Source organism: Nesoenas mayeri (assembly GCF_963082525.1).
Source record: "Nesoenas mayeri genome assembly, chromosome: 1".
Classification (NCBI taxonomy): domain Eukaryota; kingdom Metazoa; phylum Chordata; class Aves; order Columbiformes; family Columbidae; genus Nesoenas; species Nesoenas mayeri.
In genome coordinates this window covers 74,932,970-74,957,170 of record NC_137541.1, presented here as the reverse complement: position 1 = coordinate 74,957,170, position 24,201 = coordinate 74,932,970, and the positions used below count along the sequence as shown (strand labels likewise).

At 39.2% G+C, this 24,201-nt stretch overlaps 1 protein-coding gene across 3 annotated transcripts; it reads right to left on the bottom strand.

The window, feature by feature from the left end:
- Positions 1–539: 539 nt before the first annotated feature.
- Positions 540–24,111, bottom strand: TTLL1 (TTL family tubulin polyglutamylase complex subunit L1). 3 transcript variants are annotated; one of them, XM_080352835.1, is made up of 11 exons: positions 23,992–24,085; positions 15,530–15,583; positions 14,858–14,990; positions 12,828–13,036; positions 11,167–11,347; positions 9,992–10,126; positions 9,715–9,823; positions 6,299–6,442; positions 4,431–4,517; positions 2,502–2,665; positions 540–1,074 (listed from the first exon to the last, which is right to left on the bottom strand). In XM_080352835.1, exons 3-11 carry the CDS (start codon positions 14,968–14,970, stop codon positions 945–947), a joined length of 1,272 nt encoding a protein of 423 aa, XP_080208961.1. In that variant the 5' UTR covers positions 14,971–14,990; positions 15,530–15,583; positions 23,992–24,085; the 3' UTR covers positions 540–944. The 3 variants fall into 3 exon arrangements, with proteins under 3 accessions (XP_080208961.1, XP_080208962.1, XP_080208960.1); XM_080352836.1 differs by having other exon boundaries at positions 15,530–15,604; positions 23,992–24,021; XM_080352834.1 differs by lacking the exon at positions 15,530–15,583 and having other exon boundaries at positions 23,992–24,111.
- Positions 24,112–24,201: the final 90 nt, after the last annotated feature.

The following is a 24,201-nucleotide window of genomic DNA, read 5'->3' as shown; positions in this document are numbered from 1 at the left end:
AATATACCAAAAATTCAGATATTGTACTTATATACATGCATAAATAAACAAAGAAATTCTGGTGCAAATAAAGCTTTATCATCAGCTTCACCCATTGAGATTTATTACAGTATGTAGTTATTCTGTCTGTTTTCCTACAGACATGCATTATCTTGAAATAAAAATTCATGACTAGTGAAATAATGCATCAAATAATGCATCATTTGCAACACTCCTTCAGTTCATGAAGCTTTATACATTTAAAGAGTTAGCAGCTCAAAACACTTCAAGGAAATTTAAAATAAAATAAATTTAAAACAAATCAACTAAAACCAACAAAAACCCCAAACTAATCAAGCATAAAACCCCCCCAAGAAACCCCCAAACCCTCAGCATATAAAAAGTCACTTTTCTATTTCTTAATACTGGTTACAAATCATTAGCTGCATTAACTGACAATAGCCTCGAGATCATGTATTGCTATTTTTTCTAGTTGCTCTTCTTTAACTAGCAAGACTCTGAACCATCATTGTGGCAATATTAACACCACTAACACCCTCTCACAGAATCCACAGCTCATTTATTATAGGGAGTTAGGGATAGGCTACTAGAGGAAATAAATTATCTCCAGAACAGTAGGCAGTTTCTTTCAGAATGCATATTTTGAGTTCTTTATAAAGAAAGTTCTTAGTCATTACTGTCAGAATATTAGTTATACAAAGTATATATATGTATATATATATATATACATATATACTATATATATGTATTTTTTATTAATCAAGTCAGTGTATGTCTAGTACAGTTACTGGTTTTACAGTGCTTGTTTCACTTCTTTTCAAAGGCTGTATTGTCCTCTTTCAATATTTCCCACACGCAAAACAGCAAAATAGAGGAATCTGTTAAAAAACTGCATTTTTGTTCATGATGTCTTCCTACCAAGACTGCAGTTGTTTTTTCTGTTATCACTTCCAGGTGGTTAGTACAGGCTTTCCCGAATCTCTTGCACGATTTCCTTTTACTCCAGTGGACTGCCCAGAACGACTTCGCAAGTCACGATCAGGCCCGTCACTTTGCGCCATCTCTTCATCATATCTAAAAATGAGATAACCCATTTAATGCCTTGTCCTGCTATTTTCTACATTATCCAAGGAAATATACTACTATGTGATGCTACAATATAGAGCAACTGAAATATCTTCAGCTACTTTTTGAAAGAAACAAATAATATGGCAGCTTTGCTTGAACTCCCAAGTTTGTGAAATTTTATGCTTGTGAAATTTCCCATGTACTTCTGTATTTCTCCTCACTACGTAGGTCTGTGGTTAAGCACGAACAGACTGCTGGCAGCTTAATGAAGTCTTAAGCTATTGCTTCAAACAGAGGATTGTTAGCTGCAGTGTTTAAAAAACTCCAACGTTGCATCAGAGATTGAGTAGGGAAAGAATAAGGTGAACAAACAACAGCGTGCTTAAATTAAATGCGTTTGATGACATGTATTTTGTAACACTTAACCACAGTGACAAGTAGTTCTTTAAATATTTAAGCCCATTATGGCCTCAGATAACCTCAGTATATACTTACCTTTCAGCTGCTATGCAAATCCCAAGCAGAAATTTGTTATAAATGCATAATTATAAAAGTAATACTACAACACTTTGTAGAACAGTCACAATATATACTTAGTTACACTATTGTATAGGTATTTGCAGCTACCATGTATATAACATTCATTAACATTTAAATCATTCAGTGAGCACATACACATTTAACTGCCTTTACTAGTACATAGAAAGAGTATTTAGGATCAGTATGAACTAGTGGATCAGCTATGTACATAACTGCATTACTGACATTCTGAACAATTGTACCACTAGAGCTAGAGAACCTATGTGAACATTTTCTCTAAAACCATGAGAAACTGTATCATCAATATAATATTTAAATCAGCGTTCCTCTACATAAGACCAATCAATCCTAGATAAATCCTTCAGACACTCCAGTATAAAGATCTTGGTGTCCTTCATTTCTCCCTTTGTAATACAGATTGGGGAATTTAAAAAATATCTGACAACTCATTATTAATACATTCATGAAACACAGGAGTCAAGTGGCATCATTTCTATGAATGGAGAGAAAATTTGTATCGAATAGCTAATATAGATATTTAACTACCATCTATATACTACACTGAATACAATTCAAGTTCTACATATGTAGAAGACAAACACACTCTCTGCCTCTGCCCCTCAAATCTAGCTGCTGGAAGTTCAGAAGGTACAGGTAGGAGCTTATCAGACAAGTATTAATAACATTCCCTCTGGAGATGAGGTGAGGCAACTCTGCTTTAATGCACTCCCACCTCCAACGTTGCTATTGTAGCTCCAAAAAAAGAACTTCAGTAGTACCTTTGTGTCCATTTTTTACATCAGAATGAAGTTCACATTATCTGTGTGGTCTACATTAAAAAATGAGGTGACAGCAAAACATTTGCATTTATATAGAACATTGATACAACTTACAAGACTTCATAGTTGCCAAGAACCTCTTTCGGTGGAGATTTATTCCATTTACAGTCTGGAATTTCCCCATTAGGCACAGCAATGTTAAGTGTGTCATTAATAAGATTATACTTCAAGATGCGATCATTAGCAGTACTGGAAGTAAGAGAAGGGGAAGCATTAACCTACAAAAGGAAAACAAAATGTCAGCATCAATTTTTTGAGTGGTATATAGTTCTCCAAACAGCATATGTGATGACTATATGTACTATTTGGGAAATTAAGACTCAGCGTCTCAAAGCACATCTTTCAGTTCCTCAGACATAGGAAGGAATCCCCCATTGGATGTTTTTCTTAGTGGTGTGGTGCTTTTTCAAAGTACAAAGTGTCTGCAGTGTCAGCCTAAAGATTTTTGTTAAGATCAGATTCACCAGAGTTCATCAGACAAACACAGATTTTTGTTTGATTTTCTAAGCTTACTTGGATAGCAAAACCATAAACTTCAGTGCTTACAATTCGCCTGATTCACTACAACAGCTGTTATATAGAAGAATCTGTGTTTCTTCTATGTAAATAGCTTTTATTTATGTTCATAATCTGAGTTCTCCCCTGTTAAATTGTGAACTGGAGAAACACATATGTGCTCTCTATTCAAAGCAGTACATTGTATCTTGTTTTAACTAAAACCGGGGTTTGTTTAACATGTATCTTGTGTTCCACAATTATCATGGAGTATCAGAAAAATAAACAGATTCTTTTAAAAAAATAAAGTACATTTACCATTGACCTTTCACTTTCAATTAGCCTGAGAAAGAAGAGGGCTGGATAAAACTTACATTGAACATACAGATCCAAAGTTAATACACTAAGAAGAAATATAGGTGAAAAAAAAAAGCGCCTTCCAAATATCCCAATTATCCTATGTGCACTCCTTTTTTTTTTTTTTTCCTCTGAACCTGCAACATTAAGGCCAGGACAGCATTTAAAACTGAAGTTCGATGTTATGCTCCATCAAGCCAATGCAAATTTTCCAGCTACTGATACAGTATCTAATAGGGCTCCTAACACTCAGCCTGCCTCTGAAGTCCAATTGTATAGATGCGCCGGATTTAAAAGACAAAACATAAAGCCACAAACAAATAGAAATATCAAACAGGAAAGGAGCACATGATAGCTTGTCATCATGTGGCCTATTTTACTTCTCAACATTTTTTTAAATCCACTTACCCAGGGAACAAAAGATTGTTTTAAAAGAGGAAAGAGTACGGTGCTAGTTTTGCCAGGAAAGAGTTGATTTTTTTGGAGTTGGTATAGAAGGAATGTGAGGGCTCACAACTCAGGTTGCCAGGGAGACCAGGGACTTTTTCAGCTTTCTAGCTGTGGGTGCACATGAGGGCTGGGGAGGACCTAACAGAACAGCACCTCAGCTGACATCCAGACTGGCCAGTGAGATATTCCCTACCATTGGTGTCACACTCCATACATAGCTGGAACAGGTTTTACTGTCTGGAGATCATTCCAGAACCAGCTGTTCAATGTGATCACATTTGAGCACCAAGCGCTGTCTGAGTCTCCGCTCTTCTGGGATTGGCTGTATGGGATCACTGCTCAGGAGATCACTCCTCAGGAGCAGGCTGGGCCTCAGTTTTCTGGGTTGGTGAGCAATTGCACTGTATATTCTATATTGCTTTGTATATTCTTTTATTGTTACTATTGTTGTTGTTTACCTCTTACTTTGCTGGTCTGCTAAACTGGTTTTATCCCAACCCAGGAGTTTTACCTTCTCTTTCCTGATTCTCCTCCCTGTCCCACTGCGAAGGAGAGTGAGCGAGCAGCCAGATGGTCCTAGTTGCTGGCTGGGGCTCAACCATGACACTACATTGAAATCTACTTAGTTTTATTCTGTGAAATGAGAAGGAAGTTTTTTTCCTCTGTTTTATGTAACTTTACCTCAATTAGCCATGGTTTAAGCTTGTCATCAATGATAATGTCGTATCCATAACACTCAAAGCAGTGTTTATCATTATTCATTACAGGCTAAAAAAAAAAAAAAAAAAAAAAGACAACAATACGTATTAAAACAAACAATTTAGTAAGTAACCTGATTACACACACTTTGTTTGCTATAAATCACATGCTATTACATTATGAATCTTCCACAACAGTGTTCAGTGTTGCAATTCTAACATAAGCTTGCTAACTAGTAAGTTCAGGATTGCCTCTTTTTTCCAACCTGTAAGTAAATATCTCAATATTAATGACTGCATTAATACCAAGTACTAAGTCACATTAATTTTCCATTATGTTTCCAGTTTGAAAATAAAGTGTTTTCATATTTTGCAAAAGTAATAACAATATTTAAAGACTGCATGCATCAAGAGAAATCAGGAAGTTTTAAAATTTATGTAACACAGCTTCACATAATCATAAATTCTTTAAACTTCGGAAAAAGAAGACTCATTCCAAGACATTTATTTTATTATGCTGCTGTAACTATGCAGAAATTTGAGGTCAAACAATTAGCAGATACACTTTAGAATTATAATTAGCTCAAGTGAACTATGATTCTGAAAGTCAAGAGAGACCGAGGACCAAGTTCTACTTAGATGCACATTCTCTAGAGAATCAGTAGTTTTCCAGCATCTGCTAAACATTTGCAGTATGCATGGAAAAACTTTTCTTCTATGCAAATCTCATTAGATCTTTAAAAGAAATCTTTGTAACAGGTTAGTGAGATGTTTTCCCCCAGATTAATAATGAAAGCTTTTCAATTCTTCAGGGAGTGAAAGGAGAAAGGAGGAACAGGCATATCTCATTTCATTTGCCATTAAAAGAAAGACGGAGGACAAAAACCTTACATGCTCACTAATTCTGAAAATTTTTTCTCTTCTCTTTTAAGGTTCTGCTGACATTTGGAGTAAACCCCTTTTCTTCTCACATCTGGTTTTAAATATGATTGCACAGCAGCAGCTGAGTTGAGCCATGCTTCCCCACCTCCCACTGCTCCTAGCTTCGTGCCCTTGTCGCTCTTTCTTGTGCTGATTCTGGTGTTCATCTGGCCCTTCAGTGAGGTGATTCAGCTTATTACACTGGCAGAATACTAACCCATCAATAAAGCAAGGCAGTAATTGTCAGTTGGGTGAGTGAGCTGATTCAGCTCACAACGGTGCCAGGACCAACCCAAAAGAGATTACAGGACCATGCACTTGGGAACAGGACAAGTCCTTGGCACCAGTGAGATCTTCAGTTACCCCAGCTGACCCATGGAGTGATACCTGCTCTCTAATGTAAATACAGGATATTACCCAAACACTATAAAGTCATGCAAGCAGAGGACTGATCGCTATTTTTTTTTAATGAGAGTCATGATAACTACATGACTCTTGTATAAAAGAGCTGAAAGTAAGTTATGTAACTCTGCTGAACTGATACCCTTATGTTTTCTTTGATAAATTGTCCTCCAGAGCTATTTTTTCTTTGACACATTTGTTATTGCTGAAATGACGTCATGCGCCTTGGCAGAGCTTAATACTATTCACAAGGGCAGTATCAAGCCATATTAAATAGTTCACAAAGCCCTCAAGGGAAGAGATTCATTCACTTCTTCAGTATGCACAGATAGCTCACCCACCCACCCAAGACTCAAGTTCACTCAGAGAAGTCAAGAGATAACAGAATTGCAGAAATCAGCATCAACACCATCACTCAAATAGCAGTAAATGGATTGTAGGGGTTTTGATGGCAAACTCGTTTTCACAGTTATGAGAAGTCTGCAACTGTAACGCTATCACTGGCAGTATTCCAGGAACAGTACTCACCGCAACAGCCTTCAGTGACTGCACAATTATCCAGTGAATTTCATCAAATAATTTGTTTGTGACTTCCTTTCCACGGGTACTCTCCAGATAAAGACGTAAGTTACTCACTGTCCACTTTCCTCCATGGATATGATTGTAATCATCCTAAAGAGTTAAGCAGTTAATACAGTCTAAGAATTTGAGGTTGTTCAGCAGTTTTGTTTCATTCACACAAAAAGGCCACTAATACCTATATACAAGTATTGCTCTTAAAAAAACCTCAGTAAATTGCTTTTACTCTATTTTACAGCTTTATGAAGACTTCAGCTTTACTTTGAACTGTCGCCTATATAAACAACTGTTTTTATTATATTTGTATATGTATATCTCACACATTGCAAATCAAGTAATAAACCTTTCCTAGAAGAAAAAAACCAACTATACTTTGATAGTTTCATAGTAAAACATAAGTTATAATTGGGAAATACTAGTTCTAAAATGTGGAAGGAAAGAATTGAACTTTTACCTCCTCTGGGAGTAAGAGGGAAATAACTAGGTGAGCAATAGCTAAATTTCACTGAAGTTAGCTGTTCTACAATGCCACACTGGAAAGTGCTTGTCTGTGTTTATTAATTTAAAATGCGAGTCGTCTGTTTCCCAAAAGGCAAACACAATATCTTCCTAATGGTGCTACTGACAACAGTTATTCTCAAGAAGACAGTGAAATGACACCTGAATTATTTTTAAAGCTTAATTTTTTTAAGTAATTCAGTATTTTTATATAGAGAAAACACTAAGTGCTACTGAAACAGAACAACAGAAAAAAATGAGTTACCTTATATTTGTCTTTTCAGAGGCTATCAAGGCTCTGCACTAGGTTCTCCTAGCAAACTGAGGCTTTTCTTACTGATGGAAAGACACAGCTTCAGCCCTTGAGGAACTCTCAGGACAAATACTTTGTCTCTTTATAAAGGTTCTCCTCAGAGCATTTCTAAGAAATAATGACTATGCCTGCTACATTATAAAACATAGGATGAATAGAGCAGAAAAAAGTTCTCAGAGGAATGAAGTCTGTCATTCTCTAAGGCAAGGTCAGAGAAGCCTCTATCTATTTTTAGGCTTTTTTTTCTGCAGCTCCCCCTTAGTAAATTTGGAAAACTGGACTGTACAAATAAAGATCTGAAACATGGTTCTCAGGACTTGCTGCATGGAAAAATGTCTTGAGACCACATTCCAGCAAGAGAACAGAGATCAAAGTTCCAGCCCTCTTTGCATTTCAGAACAAGTACCCAAATCAAAATAGATTGCAATAGGATAGAGCTTTACACAATCACAGCTGTTTAATTAAAATTTTTAAAGTAGAATATTGCAAGCTACATAGAAGATCACTAACGGAAAATAATTAAGGAGAAGAATTACTGTTGTTTTGTTTGTATTACACATGCACTGAATAATGACTCAGAACTGTATTTTCCAGCACAAACATTATGATGAGTATACTGATGTACTCTCCTTCCTTCACTTTAGCCTTTCCCTCTCCCTGATACTGAATTGTGCACTTTTCAAATTGGGGATGTTTTCCTATGAGCTTGTAGGGTACAAACACACTGGAACTCTACAGTTCACATAGGGCTTAAAGTAGAGACTGATAGCTAGAATTAAAGAGTTTTTCCAGACCTCAGTGTAATTTTGATAAAGTACTTGACAGTTCAAATTAGATTCTTCTAAAACCATACAGCCAAACTGCTTCTGAAGTTACAAACATGTTTAAACCGGAATGAAAAATAAGATGTATAGAGTGGCTATACATTAAACTTTTCTCACTTCTTTCTGCAAAACTCAACAGATATTAGTGGTTCAGAATTTCTGAAAAGTTTTTCTTTTCAGAATGAGTTTCTCTTCAGAATGACTGCAAGTTTTTAAGCTGTTACTTTTATACCCATTTTTGTTGTTTTCTTCTCTCAAAGTGACCTCACCAGTACTTTCACTTCTACTTATATTTGAGATAAATTTTGAAGGCCATACTTTAACTGGTAGACAAGATGAAAGGGAGCATAGAAATGGGATAGGCAACATATCACGTGCCTCAATTGTTCACTGCCACTTGCAACAGTACCATGATTTATGCTCTAAGTTGTATGGGCTATCCTTTCACCACAACACATTCTCAGTGTGCTCTGTCAAACCATGTGTTTGAAGCACTTCACAAATCAGCACCTGAGCAAGAAAATGGTTATAGCATTGAAAAATGCCATATTTTCACATTTATTCTGGTTTATAGCTACCACCACAAGTAACATTTATAATTCACATTGTTGTTACAGGAATATTCAGATAAAAACAGTTCTGCTATGCCACACATCTTACAGAACAACATAACAGACAAGGCACATTTAGCAAGGTTGCAATTAAAGATACATTCTATGTATCTTGTGTGTGAGTGTATGTGTATACACACGTGAAATGTATATGCACGAGTGTATGTGTGCGTGTATGCACACATACATTTATTTTCCATAACCTGAAAACAAAACCTATGAAATTAGGAAGTGCGACAATAGAGTTTTAATTACTATAACAGAGGCATGTTTTATAAATCACAGATATCCGCTAAAACGCAAAAGGGACAGTCATCATCATCAAGTGGATTCCCTGAAGAAACAAGGCTTGGGCAGCGATACTGTATGCCCATCTGTTCATGTCACCCCTGACCCACTAGCTTTTCCTCCCACTGGTGAATTTTGGCCTGTTTTGACATGGGGAAGTGCTGTCAAAGCTACCATGTTTCCACATGTTTTATGAATATCAATGGGAAATTACAGGACAGAACTGTTCTGCAGGCAGAACTCCATCTTTGTCCACTCAAGAGGAAGCCACCAGCTGGCCAGGCAGCAAACACTTATCTCCAAGCTCACAACTGCATGTTCCCTTTCTTACCCAGAGAAGAAAGGGGAGAGTGGGGGGAACACAGGAAGAAGGTGGAAAGTACTGTGATGATTAAGTGCTGGAAATGGGAAAGCTGAATTAACTGCATGGGAGAGAGAGAGGACAGAGGAGATCTGGAACGTGATATTAAAGTGCTATTATAAAATACAAATCCACAGGAACCAGGCTTCATTAATTCCACTGCTCTCGGAATCAATTGCTAAGTGAGCGTATTAGCATTTAAATGACAGGAGACTTGAAAAAAACCCCTGCTTTCAACTACTGGAAGTCAATACTGAAGATATCATTATCACAGAGCTGCAGCTCATCATCTTGCATACTTTCGATCTGCAGTCTTCTGAAATTTATTTATTTGCAAGTTCAATTGAAGTATTTTAATTGCAAGATGATGAAGAACATGACAAATAAAACCTTTTTATTCCAAGTTTTTGGGACAATTTGAGAAAATCAGTCTTGCTACAAAAGAGCACCTAAGAGCTCAGTACACTTACCCCATGTTTCTGAATGGCAACATTTGTAAGATGTACAAACATGTTATCCAATTCACTTGTACTTGGTGTATACTTTACTGTGCAAAACCGGCAAAATCCAAGTTTATACCTTAAATGCAAAAAGTCATTAAAATGTGTTAAACCCCAAAAAGAAATAAGGAAAGGAGTATCCTAGGAGACTACATACATGTAAAACTTCTCTGCACAATAAGCATAATGTAATTTTTACTACACTAAACATTCTCTCAAAACAAAATGCAAATATATACAATCTTACATGTAACATCTCAGTGGACGATACGTAGATACTAAAACATACAGACGAAGATCAAATTTCTTTCCACCAATAAGTAATGGATTGTTGATATAGAGTGAAATCACATAGGCTTCTTTGGAAGACTGAGATACAAACCTGAAAAAGACAGATCATGTTTCAGAACGTGACAACTGCAAAGATTATAATCTGCTAAGTCTTTTTCTTCTTTTGAAGCAGTCTGTAAATTTTTGATTGACTGGAATCTTGCATCTTTTGCCAAGATAATGTATAAAGTTGAAGTGGTTAACAATACACACTTGGCATCAGGCACTATATATTAAAAAAAAAGTTTAAAATACTAAACAGATGACCAAGATCAATTAACCATTTAAACTCATTTTTGAAGTAAACAAGGTAGCTGACTGAGCCATTCAGAACGCAGCTCTACAAGCCAGTCTTTTCCTTAAGAGCATTTAGGGCTTGGCATGGTCCAGACAAGTAAAGAGTGTATATTATATTATCTTCATTAGTCAAGGCCTTATAATGCCAGAATGTTTATGCTTGGTGTGCAATTGCAAACCACTGTGAAAAGCTAGGATAACTTTCAGACTGTTACATTCTTCACATTCCAAGTCAAATAGAAAAAAAAGAAACAAGACTCAAGTGATATTCAGCCAGTCACTTTACAAGGGTAAAAAATTGATATTAGTTGTGTGATCAAAACATTTACTAGACAGCAAAAAACATAACTGCTAACCTGTTTCATTTATTTGAGGTCTATTATTTTGTGTTCCAAATGGATAATGTATTTATTTAATATAAATGCAGTCTTCCTTTGTACTAATTTAAAAAGTGAATTAATACATATTAAATAATTATTGAAATTGCTGTTATTTAATAATACAAAGCAGAACAATTTATTTTTGTGCAATTTTTTCCCAGCAACACTGAAAGCATTTTTATAAAGAATAGCTAATTTAACAGTGCTTTGTACCTCCTCATACCAAAACAAATCATATTAAAACCTGTTTGAAGGAGGAAGTCAGATAACAACTGAGATTAAATGCAAAACTAACTATATAATGATAAAGCAATAATAATGGAATACTTTTCCCATGCATCAGACAATTAATATGTTGACGTGGTTCACCTGATTATAAAAAGTACAAAAAAAGCTTTGGGTTTTAAGAACTTACGAAGATGTTTTACTATCTCGAGACCATTTTTTAATTTGAGAGAGTTTATTGATTAGAAATATTCCTTTTCCTTGAGCTTTGCCACAAGGTTTCATAATCCAAGTGCTGGAGGGATTTTTTCTGAATTCTTCAACAAAGAGATTATAATCAGCAGGAAGCATAAAAGTAACAGGAACAAAATCTGAGTTAAGGAGAAAAAAAAGTACACAATTAAGCACACTATCTGATCAGGCTATTGATACATATATATTAAAAATATATATATATGTCTTTTCAGTTTTCCAGTTTGGCATGATCCACCTTCATCAAGACTCATGATGCTTTTTATCTCATTTACATTTTAGTTTGTAGTTTTTACTTAAACAAACAATTGCAAGTTATTGCATGTTGCTAACCTCAGATTAAAAGATTTTAATTCACATTAATCAATTTTTTTCTTTTGTTTATATGCTGTGAAATTAGAGTATTACATACCATTCCAACTTCACTTTATAAAATTTTCTCAGTTTCCTGTGTCAGCTTTTACCATGCTGCTAACCACCTTATCAGCCTCTGTGCATGCAAAAATGTGAGTGTCGATGTTGCTTCCCCTTTGGATGTGGTAGTTTTTATTTCCATGTAACTCCCACTAGTCATACTTATTTGCTTACTATGCTCACTTAAATCTAAAGAAAAGCATCTCTTGCTCTTTGCTGTCGGATTATCCTCACTTGCTTCCATACTGAACTGCTTCTTACACAGATGAGCAGTGCTCTCATTTCACTTTCCCAGGATGTAAATCAGCTCAACATATTCACACCTCTGTTTCACTCTGACGCTTTCTGACCTCCAACACAACTTTAGTCTCCTTATTCCTGATCTATTGCTGGTTTGGTTTGAGGGTTTGGGGTATTTTTCTGTCTGCTTTTCTGTTTTAGTTTTATTTTCTAGCAGTCATTACTTGTTCTTCAACTTCCCCCAAATTTCTCCTCTGAAGCGTTTGTTCATTCAGTTCTGTCTAGAGTGTTTCTGCAGAAGTTTATTTGGTTTTGCTCCAGTATAAGATTTCCAGACAATGTTTTTGAAGAACCTTATTACTTACAAAATGAAGTCTTAATACAACTTGCCTGTGTACAAACTGGATTTGTGCTCCTTCTTGAATACTGGTAAATATTAGCAAGTACACAGTGAAGGAATTGGGCCTTAGCGCTGTGGCAATATGACAGGGAAAGATAAATATTCAATCTTGTATTCCCGCTTTCTCTCTAACTTCAACAAAGATCCCAAATGAGTGCCATCCCCTCTATTCCTCTCAATTTGTAAAATATTAGCCATTACACTTCAAAGCAAGGTTTGTGAAAAGCTTTGAAAATCTAGTATTTGATATGAAATGCTCACTACTACTGTTTTTATCAGTTTCCTTATTCTTGTGCTTCCTTATGCTCTAATGGCAGATTTGAGGGGAGGGAAATGGAAAAGACAGAGAAAAATAGAAAATGCAAAATACAGTAAACAATTTCAGGATAAAGTGCACTTTATTTAATTGACAGGGACAGATTTCAAGTCACTTTAATGTCCTAACACTTCAGAGGTTCAGTGCACTTTATGCACAGAAAAGCCTCAATTCCAGTTTACTGACCACAGAGGAAAAGAGCTTAATGCTGATAATGAGAACCACATACCTAAATAAATATATTTCCCATTTTCATCCTTTTCGGCAAGAGGACTTCCTTCCTTCTCAAGCTCTTTCCTATACCGCTTGATATTCTTTACCATTAAATCTTTTCTGGTCAGTTCATAGTGGTTTGGGAAATGATTGACAATTTGGTCATCAGAGAGGCGGTAACCAGTCTCCACACTGAAAACATTTCTGATTGTTTGTACGCTCATCCTGAAAGCAAAGACAGATACCAAATTATTTCTCCCAAGAAACACATCCCAGGAGGACAAAGTTAGGGTTTTTTTGTTTGTTACATTCACTTCATCTTTGCTCTCCCATTTCTGTTTATAATATAACATTTTGCAGCAGTGACAATCCGACATATCCTGAACCTCTATTAGCAGAACCAGTGAAATCATGTCAGAGGTTTTATCCCTTTACTACTACTGAAATAGGGGCAGACAGTGAGGAAAGATGACAACCTGACCTTACTGAACTCCGGCTTATTGATAGTCAGTTCAACCCGTCACAGGGCCTAAAAATAACTGATATGCACCCAAAAGTGACAGAAGCATCTTTCTAAATCTATTAGTTCACTCCCTGGAAAACTAGTTTTCCTCTTAAAAAAAAAAGCCACAAAATCAACCTCTTACTGACTACCTTGCTATTCTAACTATAAAGGACTTCATGCATTGAAGCACTTTAAGAATTGAAAACAGTGATTCAGAGATCTTGCTAAAAACATCTGTAAGTGTCAGATCACAGGGCTGCAGTGACAAAGTCATGAAACCACTTATCTACTTCATTTTTCACAAAAGAGCAGGGCCATAGATAATAAAAATTTTCTGTATTAGATGTCTCACATTGGAAATTTAAGAATATTTCCTGAATGCCATCGGTCTGCTACATTATAACTTCCAGAAGAATAGAAAAGAAAGGCAAAACCAAAACAAAACTACCAGGCACACAACAGTTTCCATGACTTCTCTGTTTCACCACTGCTCCCCCCAATCACATTCCAAAGCCGTGAGCAGATTACTAGATTCCTACCCATTGAAATAAGTGGTTCACAAAGGGTACATTTGGCAGCATAAACCACCATTTTGTCGTATTTGAAAGGGACAATACAAATTGTTTGGTTTACTTAAAGAGTATTGTTTCTGCCAATTAATAGATTACTGCATTCTAGGACAGCATTTCACGGTCTTATATTAGACAAATGCCAAATAAGCAGCTAGATTATTTACTCTCCTCCTTTCACCTTTATTGTGATTTAATTTCACATTCACTCTCAGTATTGAAATGTTGAATAATTAGTCTGCATATAAATCATTAACATGAAGAACAAGGTAAGTACAGTTCTCAAGGCCTTTATTACAGGAGCCTGGACTCTGCTAACAGGGCAAGCCTTCACTACATTGACAAAAGAGTATTTTATCCTATATTGGAACTGTGTATTCTTGGATTGCTTTGCTTACATTATATTATCAGAAATTTTGGAAAAAGATACATTCAAAGATTCCCCTCAAGCCACAAATCCCCTCTAGCAGTGAAGGAAAAATTCTCGTTATTGTGAATAGAAAAATTGAATAAAATGAGGTATCACATTTCAAAACAAAAACCACTGAGCGTTGCCTTTCCCTTGGGCTTTTTACAATTGATATTCCCAGAAGTGATTGGTATCTTGCTAGGTCAGTGACTTTCCACTCCCTGACAAAACCTTTGGCAAAACGCAAAGATACATGAGATCAGTACCATGGGAATGGATTAATGCAGATGGGAGCTTCTGCCTGGAGAAACACAAATTATTTTAGCAGGCCTGCACAGATACAGGAATCTACCAATGCAAATCTGCACAGAAGACCAGCAACAACACAAGCAATTACAGAGGCAATGAAATAATGTTTCACTCTTAGCAGCACTGCAGCAAATTAATGCTAATTTCTGCATCTTTTATTTTTAAACATGCATTTTGTTATATTACTAATGGTATTAAGATAAGATATAAAAATACTTCACAAATTTACAGATTGGTACTTTTAATGTACTCACCAATAAAAATTCCAGTCTTCATTTTCTGCCACCTGAATCCAGCCTCTTTTTTCAAAGTTGTTTATTAGAACAGATTTTTCTATGTCAGTTACCCACTTTACTTTTCCTGCCATTATCCTAAAGCAGAATCAACCTGTTAGAAAATAAAAGTTTAAAGATGTGTAGTTGAAAATGGAGAAGAACAAAAACCAGGAAAGTCAAAGGGGGGAAAAAAAGGGACATCCGGAAAGCACGTTAACATCAGTAAGCCAGAAGCAGTAAATTAATTTAAAAAACAAGGGAAAAAAAAACACCTTGGGTTCAGTCTGAAACCCTACATTTGCCAACTGGTCAACTACAAAGAAGAAAACTAGTTATAAGGATCTTTCACGCTCCCCAGCCTACCCACCCTTTATGAATGGGAACACAACTCATGCCGCCCTTTAAATACAATAATGACAGAAATCACTATCGTACACTTATGGGGTGATGTTTACAGAACCAAGCACAGAGCACAAACCTGTTATTATTTATCACTTCCAAGACTTATATGCATGTATCTTTTTTGAAGTTAGAGAGTTCACATGGATCACTTAGTGATTGTAGGCAAAAAATTCCAAGGGAAATCCCTTACATGCTCTATCAAGAAGCATGATTTGCTATACTGCAATTAAGGAACCAAAGTAACATTACCAGTCTTGTGTTGTCTTCTCTGTATTTCATGCAGCCATGATTTTGCCTTCTGCTCTAGGTGGAGAGTAGGATAAACTGATATCATTAAACCCTTGACAGTGGAATTTCCCCAAACATTAGGCTGGTAAAACAGTCCTTATAAGCTGCATTTCAGTTCATGACACGTAGGTGTCACTTTCTACATTAGATATCTCACTTGTTTACATGAGCCTTTTCTGCTAGGATCATACACCATTCCTGTTGGAAGGGACCTCAGGAGGTCTCCTGTCCAGCCTCCTGCTCAACACAGGGTTAGCTATGAGGTTAGACGAGGTTGCTCAGAGCTTTATCCAGCCATGTTTTAAAAACCTCCAAAGATGCACAGCTTCTCTGGGCATCCTGTCTCACTGCTTGACTTGCCTCATGAGGGAAAGTTTGGGGTTTTTTCTAATATTTATTTTTTCTATATATTCTGAAGTTCTCTTATTTGAGTTTATGCCTGTTATCTCTCATCTTCCCCCCATTCACCACACTAAAGAGCCTGGGTCCATCTTCTTGATAACCTCTCATAAGTACAGGCAGGCTGCTATTAGGTCACCCCAGATCCACCTCTTCCCCAGACTCAAGAAATACAGTTGACCCAGCTTCTCCTCACCAGACAAGTGGTCCAGCTTCCTGACCATCTCGGTAACCCTCCACTCAACTCACTCCAGCTTATCAATGTCTGTAGTGTTCTGGGGGGGCTCAAGTTACTCTTGCCCATCCCCTGATATATTGTGTTACACCCTTGTCCTTTTTGTTTGAGAAAGACAGCTGTCCTGGTTTAACCCGAGCTAGCAATATAACCACCATAGCCACTTGTTCACTCTCCCCCATCCCACTCTGAATAGGGGAAAAAATCAAAAGGGAGAAACTCATGGATTGAGATAAACACAGTTTAATAAAATAACACAAATATACTACTAATAATAGTAACATGGAAATAAGAGTATAAAATAAAAGATACTCAATGCAATTCCTCACAAACTCCATCCACACCGAGCAGCCAGTCCAAGGAAGCAGCAACTGTTCCAGAACAGCCAATCCCCAAGAGAAAAGAGAAAAAAGGCAGAAAGGCCCAGAGGCCTCTGCAAACGGCAGGATGGCAAAAAAGCTGAACTAAACTCCCAAACAGAACTCCCCCCAACAGGTCTCTGCCCTGACTCCGAAAGAACCTAGCTGGCAGATGTTGGCTCTCCTTAAATATGAAGCATGACGCTAATGGGATGGAACAATCTTATTGATTTGTCTGGCTGTCAGTCAAGCTCTGCCCCATCCATGCCCCCCTTCCTCGATGCCTCACACCTGTGGGCAGAGCTCTGAGGCCTTGGAACTCAGACCACAGCAATTAAAAACATTAACTCTGTCCCGCTGTGTTATCTTCTTCTTCTCAAACTAAATTCAAATAATGACTGTCTTATCTACAAACCAGAAAGGTTTCTAACTGCATGAAGAAAATTAACTTGTTTTCAGTTAAACCAGCACAACAGCCAAGTCTAGCGAGGTGGGGGGGGCACAACAAATGCACCACAGGAGTGAGGACAAGCCCAGCACCCACAAGTGCTGCTTCTCTGAAGGGCAGGGTGAACCTTTTCTGACACCAGCAGGAACTCACCTGCTTGTACTCCCCTTTACAAGGGCTGTTTGGCAAGATCCCCTTCACATGGTGTCTCATATCATGTTAATGTAATATCAATGAAGATGGGGGCAAAGAAAAACAATTTGAAGCATGTTGTCCTTTGTGCATACATAGTCTAGAGCTTACAATCCAGTTGATGTGGACAGAACACAGTATTTTATCCAAATAACATATTTACCCAGTCTCTAAGTAAGCAGTGAAGCCCATCCTTCCAAGATAGAGGCCTGATTAACATACAACCATTTAGCACACTATCAAAACATATATTAATGAGCAAATGATACTAACTGATAAGGTCAAGGACAGACAGCTCCCATAAGCAGTTTCAATGTTGCTGTTTAGTCCTTCTGCAGTTTGTTCTACAAATGAGTTTTAAAATTGCAGCCTAGTGAATTTTCACAGTCATGTTTCACAGAAATGAACTGCAGAGAAGTTCTGATTCAGAAGAAAACCTCTTTGACCCAAAAGCCCATTGTTTGCCACACTCCTCTCCCAAGAACAAAAAAGCCACGCAAGGAAGTGGGACAGAATTACACAGACACATGTAACATCAGCTACTGCTCCCTCTACATATAATTTTCAACTGAAAAGTCAATTTAAACTCAATATCACCTTCACTGATGTGTTAATGTAATTAATGCAAGTAAATAATTAATGTCATTAATAAAACCATTGCAACTAAGTTATTGGACTGGAATGTAAGGGATCTTCAGTTTCCAGGACTAGAAATGGAGTTGTACATCTCCTAGCAAGGTAACGCCCCTATGGTTTCTCTCCTCCTGAGAGGCATAGTACATTATATAGTGCTCCCACTTTTTCCTTCCAAGTCTGTTTAGACTGTCAGACTCCGCAAGGCAGAAATGTTTACTATTAAACTTCAGTTTTACAGAGTTTTAGGCACACTTATTTTTATTCACGTTGGTAGAACAAGTTGAAATCAAACTTAAAGACAGATAGAAAAGAGTATATGCAGACTCAGGGTCTTTTTGTGTGTGCTTATGCAACATCTAGTTCTACAAGGTCATGGTCTTTCTCTGAGCCTTCCAGATGCTACCAAAACAAAAATAAATGAATCAAAGGAATTCATTTATTTGCACTGAAGTATGTGTGATTCACAATCGGTGACTCACAAGTACCACACACCGTCTTGTTGTGGTTTTAAAAGTTCAAGGATTAGTCAGCTTAGAATAGAATTGTCCCTTCAAAACAAAATGCGTTAAATGCTAGTCCTGCTTGTCACAGTTTGCTTTCACTTGGATGGCCATCCAGTACACCTGGAATTGACTGCCCCTGGGATGAAAACAGCCCTACCATTTGCCATGGACTGATTCAGACTGCACCGGAACAGGGTGAAGCTCTAGAACACCTGCAATACATTGATGACATCATTGTGTGGGGCAACAGAGCAAAAGTTTTTGAGAAAGGGAAGAAAATAGTTCAAATCCTTCTGAAACCTTTTTTTGCCATAAAACAACACAAGGTCAAGGGACCTGCATAGGAGATGCAGTTTTTAGGAATAAAATGGCAAGACAGACATTGTTAGACCCCAACGGATGTGATCAACAAAAAAACAGCTATGTCTCCAGCAACTAGCAAAACGCAAACACAAGTTTTAGGCATTGTGGGTTTTTGGAGAATGCACATTCCAAATTACAGTCTGGTTGTAAGCCCTCTCTATCAAGTGACCTGGAAAAAGAACAATTTCAAATGGGGTGCTGAGCAGTGACAAGCTTTTGAACAAATTAAGCAGGAGATAGGCCATGCAGTAGCTCTTGGGCCAGTCCGGTCAGGACAAGGTGTTAAAAATGTGCTCTACACCACAGCCAAGGAGAATGGGCCTATCTTGAGCCTCTGGCAGAAAACACAAGGGGGGACTCCTGGTTGACCCCTGGGGTTTTGGAGCTGGGGATACAGAGGATCTGAGGCCTGCTACACTCCAACTGAAAAGGAGATATTGGCAGCATATGAAGGGGTTTGAGCTGCTTCTGAAGTGGCTGGTACTGAAGCACAGCTCCTCCTGGCACCTCAACTGCTGGCACTGAGCTGGATGCAACTGATGCCACGTGGAGTAAGTGGGTCACACTGATCACACAACAGGCTTGAAGAGAAAACCACAGTTGTCCAGGGATTTTGGAAGTGATTGTGGACTGGGCAGAAGGCAAAGATTTTGGAATTCAATTCCAAATATTTTGGAATACCGCCAGAAGAAGAGGTGATGTGTACTGAAGAGGCCCCACTGTATATCAAACTACCAGAAAATGAGAAGCGATATGCCCTGTTCACTGATGGGTCCTGTTGTATTGTGGGAAAGCAATGGAAGTGGAAGGCTGCTGTATAGAATCCTACATAACAGCTTGCTAAAAACATTGAAGGGTAAGGTAAATCAAGTCAGTCTGCAGAGATGAAAGCCGGCTGGCTTTAGACATCGCTGAACAAGAAAAACGACCAGTGCTCTATTTCTATATTGACTCATGGATGGTGGCAAATGCCCTGTGGGGGGTGGCTACAGCAACGGAAGCTGAGAAACTGGCAGTGCAGAGGCAAGCCCATTTTTTTCTTGCCCCACCGTGGCAAGATATTGCTGCCCAGCTAGAGAACCTGGTTGCAAAAGTATGTCGCTTAGATGCTCATGTAGCCAAGAGCTGGGCCACTGAAGAACATCAAAACAGTGAGCCCATGACATCTCAGGCCATGAAGGAAAAGACGCAACATACAGATGGGTTCAGGATGAAGGGGTGGACTTGACCATGGATGCTATCACACAGGTTATCTGCAAATGTGAAAAATGCTGTGATCAAACAAGCCAAGCAGTTAAAACCTCTATGGTATGGAGGATGATGGCCAAAATATAAATATTGGGGAGGCCTCGCAGATTGACTATATCACACTCCCACCAACAATCATAGCAAGTGCTATGTGCTTACAATGTAGGAAGCAACCATCAGACAGCCGGAAACATATACCGTGCCTCATGCCACTGCTTGGAAGACTATCCTGGGCCTTGAGAAGCAAGTCCTATGGGGACATGGCACCCCATAGAGCTGAGTCAGATAACAGGACTAATTTCTGAAACAACCTCATGGACACTTGGGCCAAAGAGCATGGCACTTAATGTGTACATCACATCCCCTATCATGCACCAGCCTCTGGTAAAACTGAATGGTACAATGGACTGTTAAAGACTACACTGAGAGCAGTGGGCATTGGGACATTCAAACAATGGGATACACATTTAGAGAAAGCCACCTGGTTAGTCAACACTAGGGTATTTGTCAGTCAAACTGGCTCTGCCCAATCAAATTTTTTTATGTACTGTAGAAGGGGATAAAGCCCCTGTAGTGCACATAAAAAATATGCTGGGGAAGATAGTCCAGTTATTCCTGCCTCAGGTAAAGGTAAACCCATCCGTGGAATTGCTTTTGCTCAAGGACCTGGGTGTACTTGGTGGTTGATGTGCAAGGATCTGGAAGTCTGATGTGTACCTTAATAGGATTTGTTTTGGAGTGAGAATAGCCAATTATTTGAATTGTATTATGTTAATTGCTATCTAATACAGTACGTGATCGCTACTTTGGTTGCTATATGCCATATCAATGTTATTGCAGTAAGAATCACTCAGATTAATGAAGAATTAATTTTGATGAAATTGAGCAAAGTGCAGCAATGATAGAACCAGACAAGCACAGTGGTGATGGAAACAAAACCGGCTTCAGCATGCAACAGTCCACTACCACATACCATATCTCCTTCCCTGAAGGACTGTTGAGACAGATGGAGCCCAAAGTCATGGACTAAATGAACTCAACATACATTTTAGAGGGATGGCCCGTTGCCTAAGGGAATGATATCTGTGTATCTATATAAAAAGACAGGAAAGGTGGTTGTGATTAAATGTAATGTATTGGAAATGTGGGACCTGGACACTATGTAGATGGTATGGAATAAGGGGTGGCTATTGTCCTGGTTTCAGCTGGGATAGAATTAATTTTCTTCCTAATATCTGGTATGGTGCTGTGTTTTGGATTTAGTATAACAATAACACACTGATGATTTAGTGGTTGCTAAGCGGTGCTCACAATAAATCAAAAGACTTTTCAGGTTCTCATGCCCTGCCAGTGAGAAGGCTGGGACTGGACAAGAAGCTGGGAGGGGACACACCCAGGACAGCTAAACCCAATTGACCAAAAGGATATTCTATAACCTACAATGTCAAGGGCAGCATATAAACTAGGCAGAAAGTCAGCCGGGGGTCCGCTGCTCAGGAGTTGGCTGGCCATCAGTCAGCAGGTGACGAGAAACTGCATTGTGCATCTTATTCTTGTATATTCTATTATTATTATTTTTCCGTTCTGTTCTGTTAAACTATCTTTATCTTAACCTATGGGGTTTGCCTTTTTTATTTTTTAATTATTCTCTCCACCATCCTACGGGGGGGGAGTGAGCAAATGGCTATGTGGTGTTTAGCTGCCTGCTGAGTTAAACCACAGCAATGCTACAATAGCATTAACCAAGCACACTATAAAATTTTTCACAAGGCCTTAAGCCTGTCTTCCACATCTCCAAGCTACCCAATTAGATTTACCAGCATCCAACCCCAATGCTATACCTGTTTCTCTGTCACCCAAGTGATTTTGGCCCCTACTTCCCAAGCTTGTCTCATTCCAGTATCCTTGGCACAAAAGCTACATCTGCCCTCAGGGCTTGTTCTTCCAGAAACATTGCATCAGACAAATGCAGTTGTCTGCACCTGTCTTTACAAAAGCACGTAGCTGCTGCCTGGCAAAGATTAAGAGACGCAGGGCTACTTTGCCAACACTTCTAATGCTGCAACCTTATTCCTACCCTGGGATGCAACAGCTGTCACAGCATCTTTTCTATAAGATACTTTACAAAGATATTTCAATGCAAGCTACATATCCTATGGCAAGGAACCCTGAAAGACTGCATGCACTGATCCAGCAAGTGGCTTTTGCAGTAGCAAGGGGACTGATCCATAATTAATTATGCTCTCTGTCTCCCAGAGACTTCACCGTTAGATTTCAGAAGCCAGGGACAATTCAACAGAAGACTCACCCACAGGAAGGTGAGTTAAAACTAAACCAAAGCTAATAATTGGAGGTAACTTCTACCATAAGTAAAAATTACATGAGTGTCATTTTTTTCCTGTTTTGGGAACTTTAGTCCTTTCAGATCCATACTGCTACAGGAGGACTGAAAAGATAGCAATACAACAGCAGACTGAAAATTAGTCCTTAGTTTATGTGACCTGTAAATAAACTCTTCTAATTTTGTGTAATTTGTTTACTGAAACCAACAAACAAGGAGTCATTAAAAAACCCTCATATTAAGTTGTACCAAAAACTTGCTTATTTTCAATAATATAATTTAAATAGAACATAATTTTCTATAGGAATCCTCTGATCTGTGATTAGGTATTCTAGATAACCTGATAAGACTGCGTGAGATAACCACATATTAAAACTTCTGGTCAGCTGAGACCCGTAACTTCAGTAAACATCAAAGAAGAGCTGTATAACACAGCCCTAGCCTGCATATGGTAGGGTAATGGTACAGTATGTCAAAACCTTCTCAGAGCACCAGACCTCCTACTCAGTAGAGAAGAAGTACATAATATAGGTGCAGCAGGCCTGACGCTTCCCCCAAACACTGCCTTTACTGGTAGCAGGTAAAGGTAAGGAAGCCTGGCAGTAACCTAATCCAAGGCAAGGGCCTCTGGCCCTGGAACAAATTTATGAGGTGATGGTAAAACCCAAAAGCATCCCAGCTGTCATTCTTCCTGGGATTTACTGCCACTCACGTGGATTGCAGACCACTCACGCTGCAAAATATAACCGTATGTAAGTGATGCCTGTGCCTACGTGCAAATGAGGATTCCTGATCTAGGGAGCTCTATTGGCTCCTAACATTTGCAAACATAACTGTTGATTGTAGGTATCAGTTCACTGATGCGTTTGAGCCACCACAGGAACCCGGGAGGGCCCGCCAGAGAGATTCCCAAAACGTGAGGGATGAAAACGAGCCGGAGCCCTGAGCAGCCGCACGGCTGAGCTGTCGGAAACGGGGAGCCCGGGGGAGCGGCGGATGCCCCAAAGCCCAGGCGGCAGGAGCGTGGGCAGCTGGGTTCGCGCCCCCATCAACGCCCCTCCGCGACGCAAGGTGACGCGCCATGTCGCGACAGGACAGCCGCCACGAAGAGGCACAGCCCGGGCTGGCTTCGCCCCGTCCCTCTCAAGCACCCTCCAAGAGCGGGCTCGCAACGGGAACCTGGGTGAGACGGTGACGTCCCTCTCCGTCTCCTAGGAAGGTCCCCGGAGGTTTTTAAAGTGAGGTTGGACGTACAAAAGCACGTAGCTGCTGCCTGGCAAAGATTAAGAGACGCAGGGCTACTTTGCCAACACTTCTAATGCTGCAACCTTATTCCTACCCTGGGATGCAACAGCTGTCACAGCATCTTTTCTATACGATACTTTACAAAGATATTTCAATGCAAGCTACATATCCTATGGCAAGGAACCCTGAAAGACTGCATGCACTGGTCCAGCAAGTGGCTTTTGCAGTAGCAAGGGGACTGCTCCATAATTAATTATGCTAGTAAACAGACTAGAGCTGGACCAAGGGTTGGACTCGATGATCTCTGAGGTCTTTCCCAACCCAGTCGATTCTGTGGTTCTGTGAAGGGTCGCGATAGCTTTGAGCGGGAGAGAGGCCGAGAGCCTCCCCTGATGGTGGGTGGCTGCAGCCCTCACCGTGTGTGTGACGACACAACCCGCGCCTCCATGCTCACCTGCCGGCGGGAGGGGCGGCCGCGGCTCGCCCTCACGCCCAGCCGTCCCCGCCGGCCGCTCCCATCGCCCTCGCCGGCGGCTCCGGCTCCGCTGCGCGGCCGCGGCCTAGCCCTCCGCCCCGCCCCTTCCGGCACCGCTTCCTAGCAACCGCGACGCGCCGGGGGCGGGACTTCCGGAGGAGGCTGTGGCGGGCGGGGAGCTCGGTTGCC

Bases quoted from the DNA above. Each gene is read 5' to 3' on its own strand.
- TTLL1 (XM_080352834.1), bottom strand. From the start codon at position 14,970: ATGGCAGGAAAAGTAAAGTGGGTAACTGACATAGAAAAATCTGTTCTA. The intron at 13,037-14,857 runs GTGAGTACATTA...CTTTGCTTTCAG, and splicing joins GAAGACTGGAATTTTTATTG to GATGAGCGTACAAACAATCA. The intron at 9,824-9,991 runs GTAAGATTGTAT...TTTGCATTTAAG, and splicing joins CGTCCACTGAGATGTTACAT to GTATAAACTTGGATTTTGCC.